Source organism: Haliotis asinina, chromosome 2, assembly GCF_037392515.1.
Source record: "Haliotis asinina isolate JCU_RB_2024 chromosome 2, JCU_Hal_asi_v2, whole genome shotgun sequence".
Classification (NCBI taxonomy): Eukaryota; Metazoa; Mollusca; class Gastropoda; order Lepetellida; family Haliotidae; genus Haliotis; species Haliotis asinina.
This window is the reverse complement of record NC_090281.1, coordinates 966,382-991,522: the sequence shown is the minus strand read 5'-3', so window position 1 is coordinate 991,522 and position 25,141 is coordinate 966,382. Positions and strand designations below refer to the sequence as shown.

Genomic DNA, 25,141 nt, shown 5'->3' with positions numbered 1-25,141 from the left:
ATTAAACAACAATATTATTTACCCTCGATCGTTAATACCACTTCAGATGCAAAATCAAATACTTATATAACAAAACACAGTGAGAAAAATTCAACAAGATCAGTCGTCTGCAAGTGACAGGTTATGCATGAAACAGGAAGCCACGTGATCAAAACACTCTCTCGCAGTGCAGAGGGAAAAGTATGGCTCACCGTCGAAAACACATACAAAAATACCCGGATGTGACAAGCGACTGCAGTTTCGCTGATATGATGTAAAAACGCAATTTTTGTTGGAAACACATGAAACTTTTTTGTGAAATAGATGAATATACCTTTATCACTTAAGGTATTCAATGATATTAAGGATAAAAAATACGTTTTTGTCTTATACCGTCGAAAACCCCTAACACTGGGATATATTTATATCATTGCACCTATATGTTGTGATGCGTTAAATATGTTCTATTAAAGTAAACTAGGTGTTTGATATTGTCCAGATGTCATCCATTATCTATAAACATAAATTTGCTAAACAAGGCTTAGCAGTTGCAAAGTTTTTTTTGTATTAACTAACAACTTTTCTATATCTTTACTCTTGCGTGCATGAGATATTTAAAGGGGCACTGATGCGGAGCGAATAATGTTTCTCGCCAACGGTCTAATCACGAAACCAAACTGCAAATTGGTCAGCGCCCGCTCCTTCAACCGTGACGGACAAAGGAACTGGGCTCCTGTCAATATTAGCAGAATTTCTTCACCTAAACAGTCAGGAGGCCGGATGCCCATCATATGCCATTATTTAAAAATATCCATGGTATTCCTTGTCTGATTGTAACAAAATACCCCAGCAGTGTAGTTTTTTTCGGATGCTTGGATGGCATAGTTACTGATCCAATTTGATCCTATTTCTGTGATTTTAACCTCTATATTTAATCATGTTACATGAAAATATGATGTCTACAGGTACGTAGCAAGCCATTTGTTTCAGTCCGAAACATTGCAAAGCTTTATTTAGGTAGTTTTGAGTGTTGGTTCAGCTGTGATAGGAAATATCATATGTAAATTTTGGTAGCTATGGTAGCTACAATGGTTTATTATTTATGATAATAAAAACACACAGTGGATTTATTTGAATTCGTAAACAAAAAAAACGATGACTTTGCCTTTGGTAGAGAAATCTGAAAATTTTCTTACGTAAAAAAACCCCTTATTTCAGCAATTTACCCAAGTACACAGCAAATGCCTGTATGTATCCCTTATGTAACGAAATTCCGTTGGTATCCTTAAAACAGTTTCAGCCCCTAAGTGTTTTCAGGCTGCATGCGACTGGCGTTTGATGGTGTAAACCTACACGTGTTATTTGTCATCATTCTCTGGATGGTCAATTAATGAATTTATAACAGGTATAATTAGTAGTAACACAACTCAGGTTACTCAACAAAGGTTCCCATTTGGCATTTCTCCTGTCTGGAGTAAATACTCAACATTATAAATTAAGGTCTGTAATGGCAAATGTATTGTATGTTATGTAATATGTGCAAGTACGTGATGCAAGAGGGTTTATCAGCTGAGTTACAAAAACAAACATCGATCAAAGGATTAACCGATAACACACTGATTGATTAATTACTGTTATCTTCTAGCGGATTTGTCAAAAGGCAGTATGTGTAGATGACTACACCCTGTCGTAAAGTGCAAGTGTAAAAACAACATCCTCCCTTCAAAGAATTAACCACCCTTGCATTGATTGATTGATTGCTCATTATTGGTTAACTAAATTACTTAGAATAGTGGACATCATACAGTGAGTTGCCAGGTGTGCTACCTTGGGTGACCAATGAGAGGGCTATCTGGTTTTCACCAACGAAAGACGTGAAACAATGTGTTACTTTTTCGCAAACTAGACAGTTGTAAGAAACGTGACACAGAGCAGGATTATTTACCAGCTGCAGATGAATGGAATACGATTTCTTTTATGTGGATATTGATGGATACATTCCTGAACAAGGTAGTAGCCTGACATCGATGCTATAAAATTAGTCTGTTTTACATTCATTATTTGCATTTTGTTTTAATTTATTTGTTGTAGCATTCAGCAGAATCTACATGACGGAAAACACACACTAGATCGAGTATGTGTGTGAAATAGGATCCACATTGGCAATCTATACAATGTATAAATGTTGCTGTTATGTTAGAAATTTACTATGAGTATAAGCAGATCGTGTGTTCTTTCATTAATTTTCAAAATCATACAAATATGACAATAAACTAATTAGGGTTATGAGACAAAATATAGAGACGCACATTGGCTTCGTTATTTTCCCGTCCTAATAGTTTTTTTCACCATTTCTACCACTGGCAGATGATTAACCTTCAAAGTGTTTCATTTGTTTTCATAATACATTTGTAATGAAGTAAAAATGACTTCACCTCAGGTGATCTGTCTATAATTAAACTATCAAGTGCGCATAGGGACTGCACGGCAGAGGTCACAAACCAGTCACGAATTCTGGGATATCATCTGGGTATTCACGGGAGAAAAACAATAACAAAAGTTTACACCAGTCCACGGAAATTTCTCTGCATCAGTGCCCCTTTAAGTCCGAATGTGTTGTAGAAAAGTCATATTTTAATTCTGTTGTTTAGGTATGTGTATACAATATGCGCATATAACATTTCACATAGCACATAAACTGTAAAGCGTGTTACTCTTAGTAATTATATTTTATTCAGATATATTCGGGATACAGCTTGTTGCTGTGGTCTGTCGTCACCCGTCTCACCCACAGGGGTGACTTATCGACAACAAAATAAACATACTTCGGGCAATAAACTCACACCCGTAGAGTGTGTTTGTCCTTTGTACATTCATTTCATTGTTTTCATTAACTGTGTGTATGTAATATCTGAAGCATACAAAAACTTGATTACCATTTCTGAAAACGTAAGAGACGAAGATTATCTTGGATTCTCGTCTTTTCATTTCATGATGTTTTGACTTTTAGGGATCAGCTGTCATCTCAGATTCACAAAGCTGTTAGAAAAGAAAATTCAACACAGAATTGTCGTGAATAGCCTTTATCTCCCCGAAGAATTACATTTTACAATATTATTTGGAGGTGTAGGTACAAAGCTATTCTTTTTGCAAACCAGTGTCAAATCTGTATCAACATAACTCGTTGTTCTTAATACATGCTCCCTACTCCAAACTCTTTACCAGTGCGTGACTCGTTTCTTAGGCCTTGTTCCCGTGGTATGTGCAAGCCGACGGGTTAGAATATCGACGAGGTAAGGAGTTTGTGCAGGTTCCGTCAAGGGGCACAACTCTCGGCCCCAACTCTCGGATATAAACACAGGCACGTGTTACAGTTCTGCAACGAAAGAATAACACAGATAATGCCAAGAAGAAATCTTTAATGATGGACAGCAGTATCACTTTGAATCTTTCAGGAACAAACATTCAACTCGGCGATGGCTTCTCTCGTATTAAATCAAAAATCACCGGAAGTCGGGTAGGTTATTTTATGGTGATAATTCTAACATCAAGTCATCAACAAATTTAAAGGGGCACTGATGCGGGGCGAATAAAGTTTCTCACCAACGAAACCAAGCTGCAAATTGGTCAGCACCTGCTCCCTCGACCGTGACGGACAAAGGGACTGGGCTCCTGTCCACATTAGCAGAATTTCTTCACACTAAACGGTGAGGAGGCCTGATACCCATCACATGCCGTTATCTAAAAATATTCATGGTATTCCTTATCTGTTTGTAACAAAATATGCCAGCAGTGTACTTTTTTCCTGATGCCTGGACTGTATAGTGACTGATCCAATTTGATTCAATTTCTGTGTTTTTTACCTTGATATTTAATCATGTCATTTGAAAATATGATGTCTGCATAAACGTAGCAAGCCATTTGTTTCATATAAGTCCGAAAGAGCTGTCATAGCAAACGTCATATGTAAATTTTGGTAGCTACGACCCTGGTTTATTATCTACGATAATAAAAAACGCACAGTTGATATATCTGAATTCGTAAACTAATAACAACGACTTTGCCATTGGTAGAGAAATCTGAAAATTTTCTTACGTAAAACAACCCCGATTATACCCATTTATCCAAGTATACAGCAAATACCAATCTGCATTTCATATGTAACAACGAAGTTCCATTGGTATCCTCGAAACAGTTTTGGCCCATAAGTGTTTTCAGGTGGCATGCGACACAGAGATTACATCTTCCTTGCTGTAACTCGCGTTTGATGGTATAAACCTACACGTGTTGGTTGTCATCATTCACTTGATGGCCAGTTAATGAATTTATAACAGGTATAATTAGTGGTAACTCAGATTACTCGACATAGGTTCCCATATGGCATTTTCCCTTTCTGGAGTAAATACTCAACATTGTAAATTAAAGGGGCACTGATGCGGAGCAATTTCCGTGGACTGGTGTAAACTTTTGTTATTGTTTTTCTCCAGTGAGTACCCGGATGATATCCCAGAATTCGTGACTGGTTCGTGACCTCTGCTGCGCAGTCCGTATGTGGAACTGATAGTTTAATTATAGACAGATCAACTTCATTACAAATGTATTATGAAAACAAATGAAACACTTGGAAGATTAATCATCTGCCAGTGGTAGAAATGGTAAAAAAACTATTAGGACGGAAAAATACCGAAGCCAATGTACGTCTCTATATTTTGTCTCATAACCCTAATTAGTTTATTGTCATATTTTCATGATTTAAATTAAAGATTTAATTGGAAATTAAAGATCTTTCCAACTCCGGTCCTTACACCATCCTGACGGACTCTTTATCATCCCTGCACACTCTGTTGTCATACAAACCTACTGAGTACTACCATCAAACCAAAGCCATCAACAGTCTGCTACAAACCCTGAAAACTGTCATCTGCCTACAATGGATCCCAAGCCATGCAGGGATTATTGGGAACGAAAAGGCTGACGAACTTGCCAAGCAAGCATCTGAGTGTGGCCCTCTGCTAAAACCTATGTCATCTCTACCTAGTTTGAAATGCAGAGTGAAGGAAACCTCTAGTGATAAATGGTCAAATATCTGGCTCAATAACAGCAAAGGTCGAAAGTACTTTGAACTGCAGGAAAAACCCAACAGAATTTTCTACAAAAATATCAAAAGAACGGATCAAGTTACCATCTCTAGAATCCGACTGAACCACATTCCCTGTCAGAGCTATCTAGCCAAATATCATCTGGCAACTGACCCCATTTGCACATTTTGTAATCAAGAAGAGGAAGATCTTGAGCACATCTTATTCAGATGCCCCGAATATGATGAAATCAGGTCAACAGCCAACAACAATCTTAAAGAAGCCCTTGAAAACAGAAATAATGAATGGGCTCAATTCATCAATATAATCAAGAGGAGAAACGAGAGGGTACATGCAAGGGCCACGACGCCAGAGGCATGCTCCACTACCTAACCTAACCTAACCTATTTTTATGATTTTGAAAATTAATAAAAGAACACACGATCTGCTTATACCCATAGTAAATTTTTAACATAACGGCAACATTTATACATTGTATAGATTGCCAATGTGGATCGTATTTCACACACATACGCGATCAAGTGTGTGTTTTCTGTCATATCGATTCTGCCGAATGCTACAAAAATTAAATTAAAACAAAATGCAAATAATGAATGTAAAACAGACTAGTTTTATAGCATCAATGTCAGGCTACTACCTTGTTCAGGAATGTATCAATATCCACGTAAAAGAAATCGTATTCCATTCATCTGCAGCTGGTAAATAATCCTGCTCTGTGTCACGTGTCTTACACAACTATCTAATTTGCGAAAAAGTGACACATCGTTTCACGTCTTTCGTTGGTGAAAACCTGATAAACCTATCACTGGTCACCCAAGATAGCACACCTGGCAACTAACTGTATGATGTCCGCTATTCTAAGTAACTTAGTTAACCAATAATGAGCAATCAATCAATCAACGCAAGGGTGGTTAATTCTTTGAAGGGAGGATCTTGTTTTTACAATCACACTTTACGACAGGGTGTAGTCATCTACACACACTACCTTTTGACAAAAGTAATTAATCAATCAGTGTGTTATCGGTTAATCCTTTGATCGATGTTTGTTTTTGTAACTCAGCTGATAAACCCTCTTGCATCACTTGCATGCACATATTACATAACATACAATACATTTGCCATTACAGACCTTAATTTATAATGTTGAGTATTTACTCCAGACAGGAGAAATGCCAAATGGGAACCTTTGTTGAGTAACCTGAGTGGTGTTACGACTAATTATACCTGTTATAAATTCATTAATTGACCATCCAGAGAATGATGACAAATAACGTGTGTAGGTTTACACCATCAAACGCGAGTTACAGCAAGGAAGATGTAATCTCTGTGTGGCATGCAGCCTGAAAACACTTATGGGCCGAAACTGTTTTGAGGATACCAACGGAATTTCGTTACATAAGTAATACATACAGGCATTTGCTGTGTACTTGGGTAAATAGGTGAAATAAGGGGGGTTTTTTTACGTAAGAAAATTTTCAGATTTCTCTACCAAAGGCAAAGTCATCGTTTATTGTTTACGAATTCAAATAAATCCACTGTGTGTTTTTATTATCATAAATAATAAACCATTGTAGCGACCATAGCTACCAAACTTTACGTATGATATTTGCTATCACAGCTGAACCAACACTCAGAATTACCTAAATATGAAGCTTTGCGATCTTCCGGAGTGAAACAAATGGCTTGCTACGTGCCTGTAGACATCATATTTTCATGATTAACATGATTGAATATCTAGGTAAAAAACAGAGAAATAGGATCAAATTGAGTAACTATACCATCCAAGCATCATATTTTCATGTAACATGATTAAATATCGAGGTTAAAAACACAGAAATAGGATCAAATTGAGTAACTTTTCCATCCAAGCATCCGAAAAAAACTACACTGCTGGGATATTTTGTTACGATCAGACTAGGAATACCATGGATATTTTTAAATAATGGCATATGATGGGCATCCGGCCTCCTGACTCTTTCGGGTGAAGAAATTCTGCTAATATTGACAGGAGCCCAGTTCCTTTGTCCGTCACGGTCAAAGGAGCGGGCGCTGACCAATTTGCAGTTTGGTTCCGTGATTAGACCGTTGGCGAGAAACATTATTCGCTCCGCATCAGTGCCCCTTTAAGGCCTGTAGTGGCAAATGTATTGCGTGTTATGTAATATGTGCATGTAAGTGATGCAAGAGGGTTTATCAGCTGAGTTACAAAAACAAACATCGATGAAAGGATTAACCGATAACACACTGATTGATAAATTACTTCCACAGCGGATTTGTCAAAAAAGGCAGAGTTTATGAGTGTAGATTTACGTAATCTATACTGAATATACCCTGTCGTAAAGTACGAGTGTAAAAACAACATCCTTCCCACAAAGAATGAACCGCCACTGCCTTGATTGACTGATTGTTTGCTCATTATTGGCTAACTAATGGCAGACATCATACAGTTAGTTGCCAGGTGTGCTGTCCTGGGTGAACAATGAGATTATGCATACACTAGTGTGAAACATTCTCAAACGATGTGTCACTTTGAATGGAATGAATGAATGAATGGAATATCGTTCTTTTATGTGGATATTGATGGATACATTCCTGAACGAGGTAACAGCCTGACATTGTTGCTAAAACTTTAGTCTCTATTAAATTTAATATTTGCAGTTTGTTTTAATTTATTTCTTGTATCATTCATCAGAATTTGTATTACAGAAAACGTGCACTAGGTCGCAAATAGGGTGTGTGTGAAATATGATTTACTCTGGCACTCTATACAATGTTTAGATATTAAAATCATGTTAGAAATTCACTGTAAGTATAAGCAGACCGTGTGTGGTTTTTTTTATTAACTTTCAAAATGCATACAAATGTGACAAGGAAGTAATTAGGTTTATAAGACAAACTATAAAGACGTACACTGACTTTTTTAATTATTTGTTTATTTTTCAGTCCTAACATATTTTATATACCACTGGCAAATGAGTAAACTTCAAGGTTTTTGATTTGTTTTCATAATAACGAAGTAAAATGACTTCATCTTTGTTGATCAGTCTACACATAAACTGCGCATATGGAAGGCGCAGCAGATATTACGAACCAGTCATGAATTCTGGGATATCATCCGGGTACTCACGGGAGAAAAACAATAACAAAAGAAACCACCAGACCACGCAAATTGCTCCGCATCAGTGCCCCTTTAACAGTTCACATTTAAGGTTGGATTTTTAAACTGAAGAGTTCAATCCTTTCCCCTATCTTCTTTCATCTGCAGATTAACAGAAATAACACTAAGTGGTTCAACCCTGTTTATTGTGCTTAATTTTAGGGCTTTTAGTTATTTTTGTGAGTTCTCTAGTTTATGGTTTATAATTATATTTATAATTCTATATATGTCTACATATAAATATTATTTGGGATGGGGGAAGGGGAGGAACTCTTACCCTTAAGTTTTCAAGGTTTGCCAGCATGAACCATTGTTGTTAAATGCTGTAGAAGGTATGAACATGTCCACAATTCCAGCATGAACCATTGTTGTTAAATGCTGTAGAAGGTATGAACATGTCCACAATTCCAGCATGAACCATTGTTGTTAAATGCTCTAGAAGGTATGAACATGTCCACAATTCCAGCATGAACCATTGTTGTTAAATGCTGTAGAAGGTATGAACATGTCCACAATTCCAGCATGAACCATTGTTGTTAAATGCTGTAGAAGGTATGAACATGTCCACAATTCTAGCATGAACCATTGTTGTTAAATGCTGTAGAAGGTATGAACATGTCCACAATTCCAGCATGAACCATTGTTGTTAAATGCTGTAGAAGGTATGAACATGTCCACAATTCCAGCATGAACCATTGTTGTTAAATGCTGTAGAAGGTATGAACATGTCCACAATTCCAGCATGAACCATTGTTGTTAAATGCTGTAGAAGGTATGAGCATGTCCACAATTCCAGCATGAACCATTGTTGTTAAATGCTGTAGAAGGTATGAACATGTCCACAATTCCAGCATGAACCATTGTTGTTAAATGCTGTAGAAGGTATGAGCATGTCCACAATTCCAGCATGAACCATTGTTGTTAAATGCTGTAGAAGGTATGAACATGTCCACAATTCTAGCATGAACCATTGTTGTTAAATGCTGTAGAAGGTATGAACATGTCCACAATTCCAGCATGAACCATTGTTGTTAAATGCTGTAGAAGGTATGAACATGTCCACAATTCCAGCATGAACCATTGTTGTTAAATGCTGTAGAAGGTATGAACATGTCCACAATTCCAGCATGAACCATTGTTGTTAAATGCTGTAGAAGGTATGAACATGTCCACAATTCCAGCATGAACCATTGTTGTTAAATGCTGTAGAAGGTATGAACATGTCCACAATTCCAGCATGAACCATTGTTGTTAAATGCTGTAGAAGGTATGAACATGTCCACAATTCCAGCATGAACCATTGTTGTTAAATGCTGTAGAAGGTATGAGCATGTCCACAATTCCAGCATGAACCATTGTTGTTAAATGCTGTAGAAGGTATGAACATGTCCACAATTCCAGCATGAACCATTGTTGTTAAATGCTGTAGAAGGTATGAACATGTCCACAATTCCAGCATGAACCATTGTTGTTAAATGCTGTAGAAGGTATGAGCATGTCCACAATTCCAGCATGAACCATTGTTGTTAAATGCTGTAGAAGGTATGAGCATGTCCACAATTCTAGCATGAACCATTGTTGTTAAATGCTGTAGAAGGTATGAACATGTCCACAATTCCAGCATGAACCATTGTTGTTAAATGCTGTAGAAGGTATGAACATGTCCACAATTCCAGCATGAACCATTGTTGTTAAATGCTGTAGAAGGTATGAACATGTCCACAATTCCAGCATGAACCATTGTTGTTAAATGCTGTAGAAGGTATGAACATGTCCACAATTCCAGCATGAACCATTGTTGTTAAATGCTGTAGAAGGTATGAGCATGTCCACAATTCCAGCATGAACCATTGTTGTTAAATGCTGTAGAAGGTATGAACATGTCCACAATTCCAGCATGAACCATTGTTGTTAAATGCTGTAGAAGGTATGAACATGTCCACAATTCCAGCATGAACCATTGTTGTTAAATGCTGTAGAAGGTATGAACATGTCCACAATTCCAGCATGAACCATTGTTGTTAAATGCTGTAGAAGGTATGAACATGTCCACAATTCCAGCATGAACCATTGTTGTTAAATGCTGTAGAAGGTATGAACATGTCCACAATTCCAGCATGAACCATTGTTGTTAAATGCTGTAGAAGGTATGAGCATGTCCACAATTCCAGCATGAACCATTGTTGTTAAATGCTGTAGAAGGTATGAACATGTCCACAATTCCAGCATGAACCATTGTTGTTAAATGCTGTAGAAGGTATGAACATGTCCACAATTCTAGCATGAACCATTGTTGTTAAATGCTGTAGAAGGTATGAACATGTCCACAATTCCAGCATGAACCATTGTTGTTAAATGCTGTAGAAGGTATGAGCATGTCCACAATTCCAGCATGAACCATTGTTGTTAAATGCTGTAGAAGGTATGAACATGTCCACAATTCCAGCATGAACCATTGTTGTTAAATGCTGTAGAAGGTATGAGCATGTCCACAATTCCAGCATGAACCATTGTTGTTAAATGCTGTAGAAGGTATGAACATGTCCACAATTCTAGCATGAACCATTGTTGTTAAATGCTGTAGAAGGTATGAACATGTCCACAATTCCAGCATGAACCATTGTTGTTAAATGCTGTAGAAGGTATGAACATGTCCACAATTCCAGCATGAACCATTGTTGTTAAATGCTGTAGAAGGTATGAGCATGTCCACAATTCCAGCATGAACCATTGTTGTTAAATGCTGTAGAAGGTATGAACATGTCCACAATTCCAGCATGAACCATTGTTGTTAAATGCTGTAGAAGGTATGAGCATGTCCACAATTCCAGCATGAACCATTGTTGTTAAATGCTGTAGAAGGTATGAACATGTCCACAATTCCAGCATGAACCATTGTTGTTAAATGCTGTAGAAGGTATGAACATGTCCACAATTCCAGCATGAACCATTGTTGTTAAATGCTCTAGAAGGTATGAACATGTCCACAATTCCAGCATGAACCATTGTTGTTAAATGCTGTAGAAGGTATGAACATGTCCACAATTCTAGCATGAACCATTGTTGTTAAATGCTGTAGAAGGTATGAACATGTCCACAATTCCAGCATGAACCATTGTTGTTAAATGCTGTAGAAGGTATGAACATGTCCACAATTCTAGCATGAACCATTGTTGTTAAATGCTGTAGAAGGTATGAACATGTCCACAATTCCAGCATGAACCATTGTTGTTAAATGCTGTAGAAGGTATGAACATGTCCACAATTCCAGCATGAACCATTGTTGTTAAATGCTGTAGAAGGTATGAGCATGTCCACAATTCCAGCATGAACCATTGTTGTTAAATGCTGTAGAAGGTATGAACATGTCCACAATTCCAGCATGAACCATTGTTGTTAAATGCTGTAGAAGGTATGAACATGTCCACAATTCCAGCATGAACCATTGTTGTTAAATGCTGTAGAAGGTATGAGCATGTCCACAATTCCAGCATGAACCATTGTTGTTAAATGCTGTAGAAGGTATGAACATGTCCACAATTCCAGCATGAACCATTGTTGTTAAATGCTGTAGAAGGTATGAACATGTCCACAATTCTAGCATGAACCATTGTTGTTAAATGCTGTAGAAGGTATGAGCATGTCCACAATTCCAGCATGAACCATTGTTGTTAAATGCTGTAGAAGGTATGAGCATGTCCACAATTCCAGCATGAACCATTGTTGTTAAATGCTGTAGAAGGTATGAACATGTCCACAATTCCAGCATGAACCATTGTTGTTAAATGCTCTAGAAGGTATGAGCATTTCCACAATTCCAGCGTGAACCATTGTTATTAAATGCCAAGAAGGTATGAACATGTCCACATATCTTCCCCCCACCCTCCTGCCTCCCCCCTCCCCAAAATGTCACCTCAAATACAGATAATAGTCTTGTCCATCAGTAAAACTGCACAGGAATTAATGAAGTCTTTGAATATCATACAACCAAGTACTCCAGTTTTGCTGAGATCACCTAAAAGAAGACAGAAAACATTATTAGACACCTTGAATGGTGTACAACCTATTTTTCAGTTATGAAGATACATTTATGTGAGAGTGTGTGAAGACAATAGATTGTGTTCTGCTCCTTTATTTTTCTATTGTATCAACATGCATTTGGTTATTAATTGTAGTCATGTATCGTCACTGTTGAAAAGAGTTAAAATGATAAATTGGAGCTAGTATACATGGGTAATAGAACTCAACAAATATTTACATTTGTTTGTTTAATTTGGTCATAAGTGGAGATAAAATCCAGAAAGTCTTTGATTTGAAAGGGAGAACAGGTAAGCAAAATAGGTCATTATCTTTTATTTCGTTGATATAGGCTACCTAAGATCACATGTACTGAAAGGGGGAACAAATCAATAAATCATTTATTGAATTCATCATAAATGAAACCCTGTCATTATAAACTACTCATGTCGACATTTAATTACGTTAAATCGACCTTTTTGACAACAGTGCAGAATTCTTCCCCAAGAATGAAATTTCAACCAATCAGAGGGCTGCGCCTCCATGATGGAATATGAGGTCTACCTATGTGGGTTGCTGTAATATTTGTCTACATTTCTGAGAGTTGGATTGTCTTGGTTAAAGGTTTGTCTAAACCTGCAATCGTGACAGTCGTTTTGAAAAATGAAAGCTCTATGATTTCACAATCTACTGCCATTTAATCTTGTCACCTTATTTTCCGAGATGCAACTTGTTTTCATAGATGATCCTGTCAAATCGCTTGTTGTCATAATGTTTATAAATTGTTCTTGTGGAGCTGTTACAAATGGTGTCTCGCAAAATCGTTTTGGTCATTATTCAAAAACACATTTAACTACGAGTAGGAAGTAGTTTTGATAGTTTAGTTTGATGAAAACAAACCATTATCTTATTAAACCATAATCTAACTGATTATCAAACTGACTTAGACCGTGATGTCATGATTTTGAAAAATGGCTGCGCCCTGTCACAAATATCTGCCAGTCTGAGTATAAACATACTGTTTACTGATAAATGCTGTTTGGGTTGTTTTCATCGAGTTAAAAAATCTAAACTACTTTGTACTGGTAGTAAAATATGTTTATTTTCGTTGATGGACAATAGGATTTTGCATGATTTTGCTTATAAAGTAACAATTTCACTCTTGGAAGCTAGGTCGGTGTCAGTATCATGGTCACTTTGACCACAACCGCATGTCCAAGGAAGGAATCGTTATGTTACTACTTGTGTCATGCAAAATCCTTTTTGGTCATAAATCATTTGCTACAACTAGTAAGTAGTTTGAAGTAAGTATGTTTTAATCTCAATGAAAACAAATCTAAATAGAATCTTCTACCTTGGAAGTGACTTAGGTTTTCAAACCACCCGATTTAATATGTACAGGCTTCCAAAGTGCTCATTTCGCACTCGCAAACAACATCTTTAGTGCGAATTGAAGGGTCTGATTGAAATCTGTGGATGGTGACACCATCACCCGACACCTTTGGACACCTTCTGAGAGAAGCAGACGACTTTTGGGCAACTTTTAATCCCTTGGTATTAATTAACCACACCTTTTGTAAGAATGAATTCGGTGTTCTGCTGAAGACTAACCATAAGTCTTTGATATGCAATGGTTACAAGAGTACAAAAAATGTGTGTATATTCGTTCTTTAATGCACCACATATATATAGTGAAAGTAGATTTACAGGAAATCAGAAATACCTTGGAATTTATGGCTATTGTATTATGATTAGTAATCTGTATAGACTATCATCATATGTTTGACAACGGTATATGAATCCATACTGAAACAATGCATCAAGTACAATAAAAGAAGTTGTTATCCATAAAAAATCTTACTTTCTTGTGACTCACCACACTTCTAGATGCCCACCAAACAGATCATCTTTCTGTACACATAATGTGCCCTCAGCGTATTGCCGTAATGAACCAGTCAATCTGTTGAGTGCACACCCACCCTCATCGCGATTGTACGCATATAATTTTGTTTATTTGATATATGATACCAGATACATGATATTAGTGATTTAATGCAAATTCTTTTGTAGTTTAGTTGAACCATAACGAACTAAATAGAATATAATTTCTTAAAATCGCATCATGTTTCATGAGGTACTAGAGTCCAGAATTATTGCTCCCTTGCATAATTAACACAAAATACAGAGCTTAACTACAGTTCCTCTGTGAATGACAGCTCATTTTAAATACATTTTGGGTTATCTGCCCTGTTTTATGGAGCGTAAGGATATGATGTCACAGGATAAAACTAAATCCATGGAGTGTCAATAGATCTATTTTCTGAGTGATGCAATATTTTGAATAGTTTTCTATGAAAAAGAACACCAAACAAACTTCTCTGGACCCCCACTCTGGAATAGAATATAATCTGAAAGGACCAGTCACTGTTTTCCAGATGCTAGAACATGTAAACCAAGGACTATCCTGGCAGAAGAGCTGCAGCAGGATCTATTGTAGAAATGCAGAGTTACACCATGGACTTGTTAATTCTAACATACTACACAGCATTTCCATGTGTTTCCTACAAAGAGGATTTGATTTGCTTGCTTGAAGCAAAGCTATCCCAAAGCCTTATAAGCCAAATAGGGCTTGAATGGTTGTTTTTAATTGTGAAGTGGTTATGTAAAGTCAGTGATATTAAAAGAATGCTTGATCGGAAAGAGGTTCCACCCAGGCTAACACAACAAGTCCTAATGCTTAGAGAGAGAACAAATCGGAGCTGTGAGCTATGTCTGTTAAACTGTAGTCCTTACCAAACTTTGTCACCAGATGATTTGGTGAGTATGGCTGATTTGCTTCTTCAATGCTGTACATGAAGTGGTTTTTCACATACCAGATATTTTGACCAAAGCTTGATGTTTTTGTAGGTCAGACGAATAAGAGGCCGGCGGAAGCTGAACAGTGTACAGAAGGAGAAATTTGCTAAGTCCAAAACTGCAGAGAAAGGAGTTGGTGGAGCTGGAGGTGTGGCAGGGTACAAGTCAGTAGATAGAAGGGAGGGGGAAGTTACACCAGAGGTGGGTGATGGACAGTCAAGGAAAAGGAAACAAAAAAATGACGTTGCTGGAAAGATGACAAAGAAGTCGAAGAGTGGACAGGTTATTTCATCATTGTTCAGATACAATCCGGATATACCTAAAGTTGTCAGGTATGTTGATGTCTGACTGATACATTTACAGGCAGTATTGCAATAAGTGAAGGGAAGTAACCCACCTTTTGACATGGATCATCGGATATGTTAAAACACTCACTGACTTAATGGAGTGTTTCTGTGGGGGCAATTTTGGGGTTATGTTAATCGCTCACTGACTTAATGGAATATTTCTGTGGGGGTAATTTGAGGGGATATGTTACAACACTCACTGACTTAATGGAGTGTTTCTGTGGGGGCAATTTGAGGGGATATGTTACAACACTCACTGACTTAATGGAGTGTTTCTGTGGGGGGAATTTGAGGGGATATGTTACAACACTCACTGACTTAATGGAGTGTTTCTGTGGGGGGAATTTGAGGGGATATGTTACCACGCTAACTGACACAATAGAGTGTCTCTGTTTCAGCTCCAAGGTAACAGAAGTGAAAGAAGATGTATTTTCATCTGATTCCTTCAGTCATCTGTCTCTCCACCCCTTCATGGTGAGTTTGTCCTTAGCATGTTAACATGGTGATAGTGTAAATGGCTTGTTAACATGATGATAGTGTAAATGGCTTGTGTCCATGGCAAGATGGTCATTACCTTGTTAACATGTTAGAATTGTAATTGGTGTCACATACTAGAGTAAAAACCAAACCCCAGATTTAAAAGTTAATGCAATTTATTAACTAGATCTGTCTTATTTACAATAAACCATTGCCTGCTTGCCTTCACACCTGCATTCTCACCTCACCAAACACCCTTGTGCTCTTTCCTTGCACACTCACGCACGCCCACCATACTTCACTCTTCAACTGTACGCACATACAGTCATATCAACACTCACATCAACTCACAAACTCACACTACAAATGTCTTTAAAGAAATGCACAACAAATCATATAATTGTATTATTTACACTGAAGATGGAATGCACAATTCATTGAAAGCACAAATCAGTAACCATGACTGTTCAATGTTCCAATCACAGTCAATGTTGTTGTCACCATATGTAGAGTTTCAAATAGTTTATTCTTTTGGTGTTATATGAGGGGTCCTTCCCCTGCATGTTAATCTCCAAACACTTTGTCAGTGTGTCTTGGGGCTGGCTTGGGGTGGTGGCCTTGACCTTGACTATTGGGTTTGCGGTTGTTGATGTGGTAGACTGGGATCCTAGCGTGAACTGTATGGATAATTAGGGTCTGTTATATAGTAGAGGTAAAGGGCAGGTTTAACGGGACTGAGCGGTTAATTGAGGTTGACTGGCTGGTGGATTAAATATGGCAGATTTGGAGGAGCGTGGGGCTTTTGTTGTGTTGTTTATATTTTATGTGGTATGTTAGAGTTTTCTAAGAATGTAGATGTGGTCTGAAATATGTAGGGGGGATTGTGGGGGTTGAGTAATAGGTGGGTATTGTTGTGAAATTTAGGTGGAATGCAGTTATGTAGTTGTATTATGTTTGCTTGTTTTGCCGTGCATTGTGCAAATGTATGGTTGATGTCTTCTTGTGTGTTGAAGTGGGTGCATAATGTATGTCTGTTTTGTTTATATAGTGTGTGGTTGAGGTTTGTGATGTCTGTGATAAGTCTGTTTATGGCTGTATGAATGTATTTGCTGTTTGAGAATGTGTGTATTTTGTGATTGGTGATGTTATGATAGATTTGACCCATGTAGAATTGTTAGTGTTTATGTGATGTTGGAAGTTTGTGTGTTTAATGTTTGATTTAATGAGTTGCTTGAGTTCTGTTTTGGATGTATGGAAGTTGATGTTGAGTGATGGGTGTGTTGTTGCTAGTTTGGCTGCTGTGTCTGCTGTGTCATTTCCTGGTATGTGTGTGTGACTTGGTATCCATATGAAAGTTTTGCTTTTGTTTTGGTGGATGAGTGGATCTGTTTGGATGACTATATTGTGTATGAGATCTGGACGTGTTTTAGAGTGCTTGGTGTGTATTTGTTTGATAGACCTGAGTGAGTCAGAGAGGATAAGGAAGTTAGATTGGGGAAGGCAGGGGATTAGATGGAGTGCTGAGAGGACTGCTGTGCGTTCTGCTGTGTGTTCTGCTGTGCGTTCTGCTGTGTGTTCTGCTGTGCGTTCTGCTGTGCGTTCTGCTGTGTGTTCTGCTGTGTGTTCTGCTGTGCGTTCTGCTGTGCGTTCTGCTGTGTTTATGTTGGTGTGGTTTGTGTAGTGGAGGGGGTGTTTGTTGTACGTGTATGCCTATACCGGTGAGTTTGTTTGTGTTGATGGATGCATCAGTGTGTATGTGCATGTGGTTGGGATAGTTGGAGTGGATGTAATCGAGGGAAATGTTTGCTATGTCTAGTTTGGTAGTATTTTAGGGAAGGTGTTGGAGGGTGGAGTTGAGGGTGGTGTCAGTGGTTGGTGGTGGTTTGTCGTGAATGTAGCTTGTAATGGGAGGTGTGTGTTGTATGTCGTTTAGTTGTTGTGAATGTAGCAGATTGTGGAGGTGGGTTAGGTAGGGAGCTTTAAGTGGATTGAGTTTGAACTTTTTAAGTGTAGATTTTTTTATTTGGCTGTATTTTTGTGTGATGTGTTTGTAGAGTGGGTTATGTTGGACCCCAGCCCAGTAAGTGAGTGAGGTTTGATTTATTCTTTGTTTGATTGAAGAGTTGCCTGTTAATAGAAGTAGTGTATTTAGGGAGATGCCATTCCTCGTACCAAAGGCTAATTTAAGGGCTTGGTATTGCACTGAGTTTAATTTTGAATGTTGGGGGAGGGGGGAGAGTGAGTGGAGGACCGGAGCGGCGTAGTCCAGTCTCGACAGAATAAGAGTTTTGTATAAGTTTATTAGGGTGTGTTTGTCGGCACCCCAGTTTATGCCGCTGATGGCTTTCATTAAGTTGAGATCATTTGGACAGGAGTTGACCAAATTATGAATGTGGGGTGTCCATGTTAGTTTTGGTCGAAGGTTACGCCTAGAAATTTTGCTTCCTTTTTTAATTCAATTTTTTGGTTGTTAAGGTGTAGTTCAGGTGTACAATTTTCCATATATTTATTTTTGAAAAGTATGCCCACGGTTTTGTTGACATTTATGTGGGACCCCCACTTTTGGGCCCAATTTTGAATATGGTTTAACATTTTTTGGCATTTGTAGCTTGTTTGATCGAGATGGAGGAAGTCCAAAAGGAAATGTCGTCAGCAAATTTTGCTCTAGAGATTTCAGACCAGGAGTCAGGAAAAATGTAGTTAATCATGAAATTGAAGAGTGTAGATAATATGCTACCCTGGGGGGTCCCTTTATCTAATGGAAAGTGGTCCGAAATGGTGTTGTGGGATTTGAGTGTTGATTGTCTATTATTAAGGAAAGTGTGAATGAAATTTAGAATACGTCCATGTATGGCATGATTTTGAAGTTTTTGTAGTGGGCCGTTGTACCAAACCATGTCAAAAGCTATGCTGAAATCAATGAAAATGGCCATAGTGGATTGTTTTTGTGCATGGGCTACTTTGACGTCTTGTTCCAAATGCAATATGTGGTCTAAATATTGTCGGTTTGGAGTAAAGTCACTCTGGTCCTGCTTGATAAGGTTTTTGGAATTGATAAGATGTTTGAGCCTGTTGTTTACTATAGTTTCGAAGGTTTACATAGGTGTGAAGTGAGAGAAATGGGGCGGTAGGAATCAGGCTCATGGCTGGGCTTCCCTGGTTTGAGGATTGGCACCACCTTAGCTGTTTTTCATGTGTCTGGGATAGATCCTGTGGTCCAGATTGTATTAAAGAGTGTGAGTGTTATGTGGTGCATGTTTGGTGGTAGCTTGTTGAGTGTAGTGTATGTGAGTGAATCTGGACCAGGGGCTGAGGCTGTTTTTTTGTTTTTACGTGCAGATTTAAGCTCATGTATGTTAATGTTTTTGTTTATGGGGAGTTCAGTGTGGGGTGGTTGCTGTGTGCATGGTGAGTGTGACTTAATAATGTCTTGAAAGGTGGGTGGGTAGTTGGTGGAGCTACTGGTGGCCGAAAAGTGGGCAGCAAACTTGTTTGCCTTAGCTTTGTTTGTGGGTAGTTCTGGAAAGTTAGGTGAAATGGGTTTTTTTGAAATACCCTTTATGGCTTTAAATTTGTTCCACAAATGTCGAGAGATTTCATTGGGGACGTGAGGGTGGAGCAGAATTTTTTCCAGTGATTGGATTTTGCTGCCCTGATTAAATCTTTAGTTTGATTTCTTAGTTTTCTTGCCAAAGTTAATTTCGAACGGTCCCTTTTATATTGATTAAGGGCCGTTTTTCTTGCCTTTCTGGAGTTGATTAGGTCAGAACTCCACCAGGGGATTGTTTTTCGTGCAGGGTTAAGCCCAAAGGTGGGGATGCATTTTTCTGTTATGTTTAGGATAGTGTTGGTGTAGTTTTCATTAAAGATATTAATGTCGGGGTCTTGTATGGTGTTAATGTTAATTTGTTTACATAATGTGTTAAATCTGTGCCAGTCTGCTTTGTGTAAGTGATGTCTGTGGTGGTAGTGGGTGGAGTGTTGTCTGATGTCTCTGGTGGTAGTGGGTGGAGTGTTGTTTGATGTCTGTGGTGGTAGTGGGTGGAATGTTGGTGGGTGAAGTGTGAGTGTACTGTTATTTTGATGGGGCAGTGGTCACTGCCTCAGGTGTCGTTGTGTACCTCCCATGTACAAGCTTGTGTAAGTTTTGGTGTGGTGATTTTGATGTCGATGGCTGTGGGTGATAATAAATTTGTGAGGGGGTAACGTGTGGGTTGGTTGTCATTAAGCGTTGTGAGATTATGTTGGTTTAGCAAGTCAGATAGGCGGGTTCCATTAGTGGCGGTGAAGTCTCTAGTGCCCCACAGTGGGTGGTGAGCGTTAACGTCTCCGAGGATAATGGTGTTGGGGTGATAAATTTAGAAAGGGTGTCCAGATCTTGGGGAGTAATTTTGAGATTTGGCTCTCTATATACATTTATAATTGTAAGGTCTTTATTATTGAGCTTGGTGTTTATTGCCAGGACTTCTAATTTTGTGACGGGAATTGGTACAATGATGAAATTTAGATGCTCTGCTATGAAAATGCCCAGACCTCTGCTGTAGGGGGGGGCGGAGCGGGGAGCCTGGGTAATTACTGGACCGAGGTCTGTCTTTCCGAATAAAAAAGTAGCCTGGTATTTTGAAGGCATTTTTGAGAGAGAGTTTTGTTTCTTGCAGTGCAACAAGATCAGGGGTAATTTTGTTTTTGGCGATGAGTGCCTTAAGTTCATGCCCATGCGCTCGGAGACTGCTGCAGTTCCACTGTATAAGTGCCATGGTTACTGTAATTTGAAAGAAACGTTTAAAAAAGACCATGGGATGGGGCTTAATTTAGAATAGGTCGAGAGAGGGTGACTGCTTGGGTAGCTTAGAGGTGGATTGAACTTTAATAGGGATTTTTTAGGGCGACTAGTAGACTGACTAGGCTCTTATGATATAGTTTGGTTTTATGTGCAAAAGCATGTAGTTTCTTGGCTGTAGGTTTTTCCATAAGGGTGGCTGCAATGATAAATTCTACTAGTTTGTTAAGATTTTGGTTTAGTTTCTGTGGTGTGAGAGTGAGGGTAGGTTGTTGGGTGTTTGTGGTTTGTGTGGTGTTTAGTGCATGTTTGTCAGTGAATGTAACTTTAAAACCTTGGCCGCAATTGTTTATGTATTTGTATTGTATATTGTGTTTTTTTAGGCAAAGAGCAAATTTGTTTATAGAATAGGTGTGGTTGAGTGGAGTGTTTGTGTTTGAGGCGAATGCAAGGAATATGTACGTTTTTGGTTTTGTTGGTGGTGGGGTGGGTTGGGCGCATTGTTTTTGTGGGTTTGAGTGTTTGCTGTGGGTGATGTATGATGTCGTTTTGTTGTTTTAGTGGAGCTTGTAGGCTGATTGGACAGGGCAGTGGGGTCTGGAGTCTGATCGGTTGGAATAATGGTTGGGGTGGGTTGGCTACTCTTGGATGATAGGATGGTTGGTTGGGAGACCGGTTTGGTGTTAATAAGTGAGTCAAGGTCAAGACCAAAATTTATGGGGATTGGGTCGGTTTGATGGGATGTAAGGGGAGGAAAGTCTTTGGGGTGGAGAAGAGTAAAGTTGTTGGGTGGTGGTTGTCCATGATGATGCATTGGGTGGGGGGGAAGGGGTGTTTGGGTATAATTGCAATGAGGGTGAGGATGAGATGAATGTAGTTAAGTTTGTGTGACATACAAAAGGGTGAAAAACATGGGCAATAAGAGTACTATGTATACAAAAGAGAATAAACAAGCTATATACACTGACAAAATGTTGGGTGATAGCGAGGTATTTACAAAAGATGAAGTGATGGGAGAAGGGAAGATTTCTTTGGGTTTTAATTTATGGATATAAGTACAATACAAGGAGATGCAAAAAGCGGGAGTGATTTACTTTGAGGGCTGGCTTGCGCCCAGAAACCCGGGGGCTGGGGCTCGCCTGGTCGCGATCTGTATCAAATGTCTCTTTTGAGGAGGAGGCGTTAAGATGCCAGATGAGGGTGTGGGGTAGTATCCGGGCTCTCACCGTACATCCTTGCTCTGTGCTTTCCGATATAAGAAAGTGTACATGTAGATGGTGATCTGTGATGGCCAACTCACAATCTTCACAGCAAACTTTATATACCCCTCAAGCTACTTGTTTGACCCTAGTACCTAGCCACATACAATAGTTTCTCATACTGCACTCCTCAGACACAAACAATAGCTCATCGCTTGCTTCACTGCCCTCGCTCACAAGTCCTCACTCCAAACTTGTCACCCTTCAAATTTAACCCTCAACATATACTGTATGCACTATAATTATTGTGATCTTGACAATTGGTGTGTCAGAATGGTGAGACTGTCATTAGCATGTTAATGTGATGAGATTTCATTACCTTGTTAAATATAGCTATTAGCTTGTTATGATGGGATTGCAATTGGCTTTTTAATATGGGGAGATTGCCATTAGCTTGTTAATGTGATGAAATTTTATTAGCATGTTAACATGGCAAGATTGTCATTAACATGGCTGGATTGCAGTTGGCTTGTTAACTTGGTGAAATTGTTATTAGCTTGTAGATGTGCTAAGATAATCAAGGTCCCCTTAAGGTTAAATTGCAAATGGTGTGCTGATATGGATAGATTGTCATTAGTTTGCTAACATGTTGAGATAGTTTTTAGCTAAAAGTGAAGACATTGTAGCTTGGCAACATGGTAAGATTGTCATTAGTTTTAATATGAGGAGATTATCATGATGTTGTTGATACGTGTTCACATATCAGCAGGGTTAACAAAAACATAACTCTTGCTCTGACAAGACCAACCCGGTAAAGTTCTTGCTTTTGGTCAGTATAAATCAGTGTAACTGAAATTTGCTGTGAGTGTTCTTTGAAACTGTCATAGCTGAACTTTATTGCTGCATCCATGAATGTTTCTGTTTCCCATGAGTGTGAAACTCGCTTCTGGTGTCCTCAGTGTGATATCACTGCTTACATCACCCCATACCTCACTCACTCACTTTCATGTCCTTACATACAGATAGTGTTGAGAATGTCATTACAATCAGAGCAGGTGTAATAGCAAGTTAAGAATAACATATTAAGGTTTTGTCTTATCATTTGTGAGATTTGTCATTATGCCATCATGGTGAGATTGTCATTATGATGTCAGCATGGTCAGACTGGTATTAGGAGTCAGCATGGTGAGATTGTCATTAGGATGTCAGGATACTGAGATTGTCATTGCAAGGGTTAAAAAGTCCTATTGCCCGATGCCCGGGACAAGTCAGTTTTCATTTTGGGCAATCAAATAATGGTATCTTACTTGTCCATGGAATACTAGATAATTTCCTCTTATGGTTTCAAACTGCAAATAAACATGGATTTCATTCCATATCTGCTCATAATGTAGCTATTACATTTCGCAATAATAATAATAATAATTTAGAGCTATCATTCTTTGAAATTATCACTCTTCAATAAATAGTTCAGTAAATATTAACATCAAACATTGTCATAAAATCAGGGTAAGTGGAAATTTAGTCCGGGCAAGTTACTTTCTTGAAGTCACTTGCCCGGTAGCAAGTGGCTTTTAAAAATGTCAGTATAGTGAGATTGTCATTAGAATGTCAGCATGGTGAGATTGTCATTTGAATGTCAGCATAGTGAGATTGTCATTAGAATGTCAGCATGGTGAGATTGTCATTACGATGTCAGCATGGTGAGATTGTCATTTGAATGTCAGCATAGTGAGATTGTCATTAGAATGTCTGCATAGTGAGATTGTCATTACGATGTCAGCATGGTGAGATTGTCATTGGGATGTCAGCATAGTGAGATTGTCATTACGATGTCAGCATGGTGAGATTGTCATTTGAATGTCAGCAAGTTCAGACTGGTATTAGGAGTCAGCATGGTGAGATTGTCATTAGGATGTCATCATAGCGGGATTGTCATTAGGATGTCAGCATGGTGAGACTGTCATTAGGATGTCAGCAAGTTCAGACTGGTATGAGGAGTCAGCATGGTGAGATTGTCATTAGGATGTCATCATAGCGGGATTGTCATTAGGATATCAGCATGGTGAGACTGTCATTAGGATGTCAGTAAGGGCTGACTCTCATTTGGAGTCGCCAAGGTGAGATTGTCATTAGGATGTCAGCCTGGTTAGATTGTCATTGGGATACCAGCATGGTGACTTTGTCATTAGGATGTCAGCATGGTGAGACTGTCATTAGGATGTCAGCATGGTGAGATTGTCATTAGGATGTCAACATGTTGAGATTGTCATTACGATGTCAGCATGGTGAGTCTGTCATTAGGATGTCGAAATGCTGATATTGTTATTAGGATGTCAGGATGGTCAGAATGTCATTAAGAGGTAACAAGGTCAGATTGTCATGATATAATGCCGATGGTGTGATTGTCATGCTGAGGTAAACATGTTGAGGTAATGGTGATGTGGACATGGTGAGATTGTCATGTCAACAGGTACATGCACTGGAAGAAAAGCTGCAGCTGACACAGATGACAGCTGTACAGCAGCGAGCCATCCCCACAATCCTACAGGGTCATGATGCCCTCATCAGGTCACAGACTGGGTCAGGTAGGTCAGGTCACAGACTGGGTCAGGTAGGTCAGGTCACAGACTGGGTCAGGTAGGTCAGGTTACAGGCATGCTAAGGTTGTTCAGGTCACCTGGTTGCCCACTTAGGTCAGGTCACAGACTTGCTCATGTAGATCAGGTCACAGACTGCCTCAGTTAGGTGAGGCCACAGACTGGCTCAAGTAGGTCAAGCCACAGACTGGCGCAGGCAGGTCAGGCCACAGAAAGGCTCAGGTAGGTAAGGCCACAGACTGGCACAGGCAGGTCAGGCCACATACTGGCTCAAGTAGGTAGTTCACTATGTAAGTGTATCCTGCATGTAAGTGTATCCTACGTGTATCCTGCGTGTGCTGCAGTGGTGGTATGTTATTTCAGATGTATGTTGTGGTTGGTAATGAACTAGGTAAATATATCCTGAGGAGGGTATCCACTATATAAGTGTATGCTGCAGTGAAATTATCAATCATCTACAATGAAAGGAATATATGTCTGTTTCAGGAAAGACCCTGGCATTTGCTGTGCCTATAGTACAGAAACTGCAAGCCTTGGAACCGCCTATAACCCGGGCAGATGGGCTGTATGCTATTGTCATAGTACCCACACGAGAGGTAGGTATTACAAAATGTTTGATACATGGTGAGG

At 38.9% G+C, this 25,141-nt stretch overlaps 2 protein-coding genes across 2 annotated transcripts in view; one reads left to right on the top strand and one right to left on the bottom strand.

Annotated features, from left to right (window-relative positions):
- LOC137273092 (RNA-binding protein MEX3B-like) overlaps nucleotides 1-3,006 on the bottom strand; it is a 62,472-nt gene extending 59,466 nt beyond the window's left edge. The window contains exon 1 of the mRNA XM_067805540.1: nucleotides 2,916-3,006. The gene's annotated coding sequence lies outside the window, so the exon portion shown is untranslated. The remainder of the gene's footprint in view (nucleotides 1-2,915) is intronic.
- A 230-nt stretch (nucleotides 3,007-3,236) lies between these two features.
- Nucleotides 3,237-25,141, top strand: part of LOC137273091 (ATP-dependent DNA helicase DDX31-like) — a 95,229-nt gene continuing 73,324 nt past the window's right edge. The window contains exons 1-5 of the mRNA XM_067805539.1: nucleotides 3,237-3,496; nucleotides 15,160-15,440; nucleotides 15,854-15,929; nucleotides 24,385-24,499; nucleotides 24,998-25,107. Of these exons, the coding sequence (XP_067661640.1) occupies nucleotides 3,401-3,496; nucleotides 15,160-15,440; nucleotides 15,854-15,929; nucleotides 24,385-24,499; nucleotides 24,998-25,107 (678 nt within the window). The 5' untranslated portion in view covers nucleotides 3,237-3,400. The remainder of the gene's footprint in view (nucleotides 3,497-15,159; nucleotides 15,441-15,853; nucleotides 15,930-24,384; nucleotides 24,500-24,997; nucleotides 25,108-25,141) is intronic.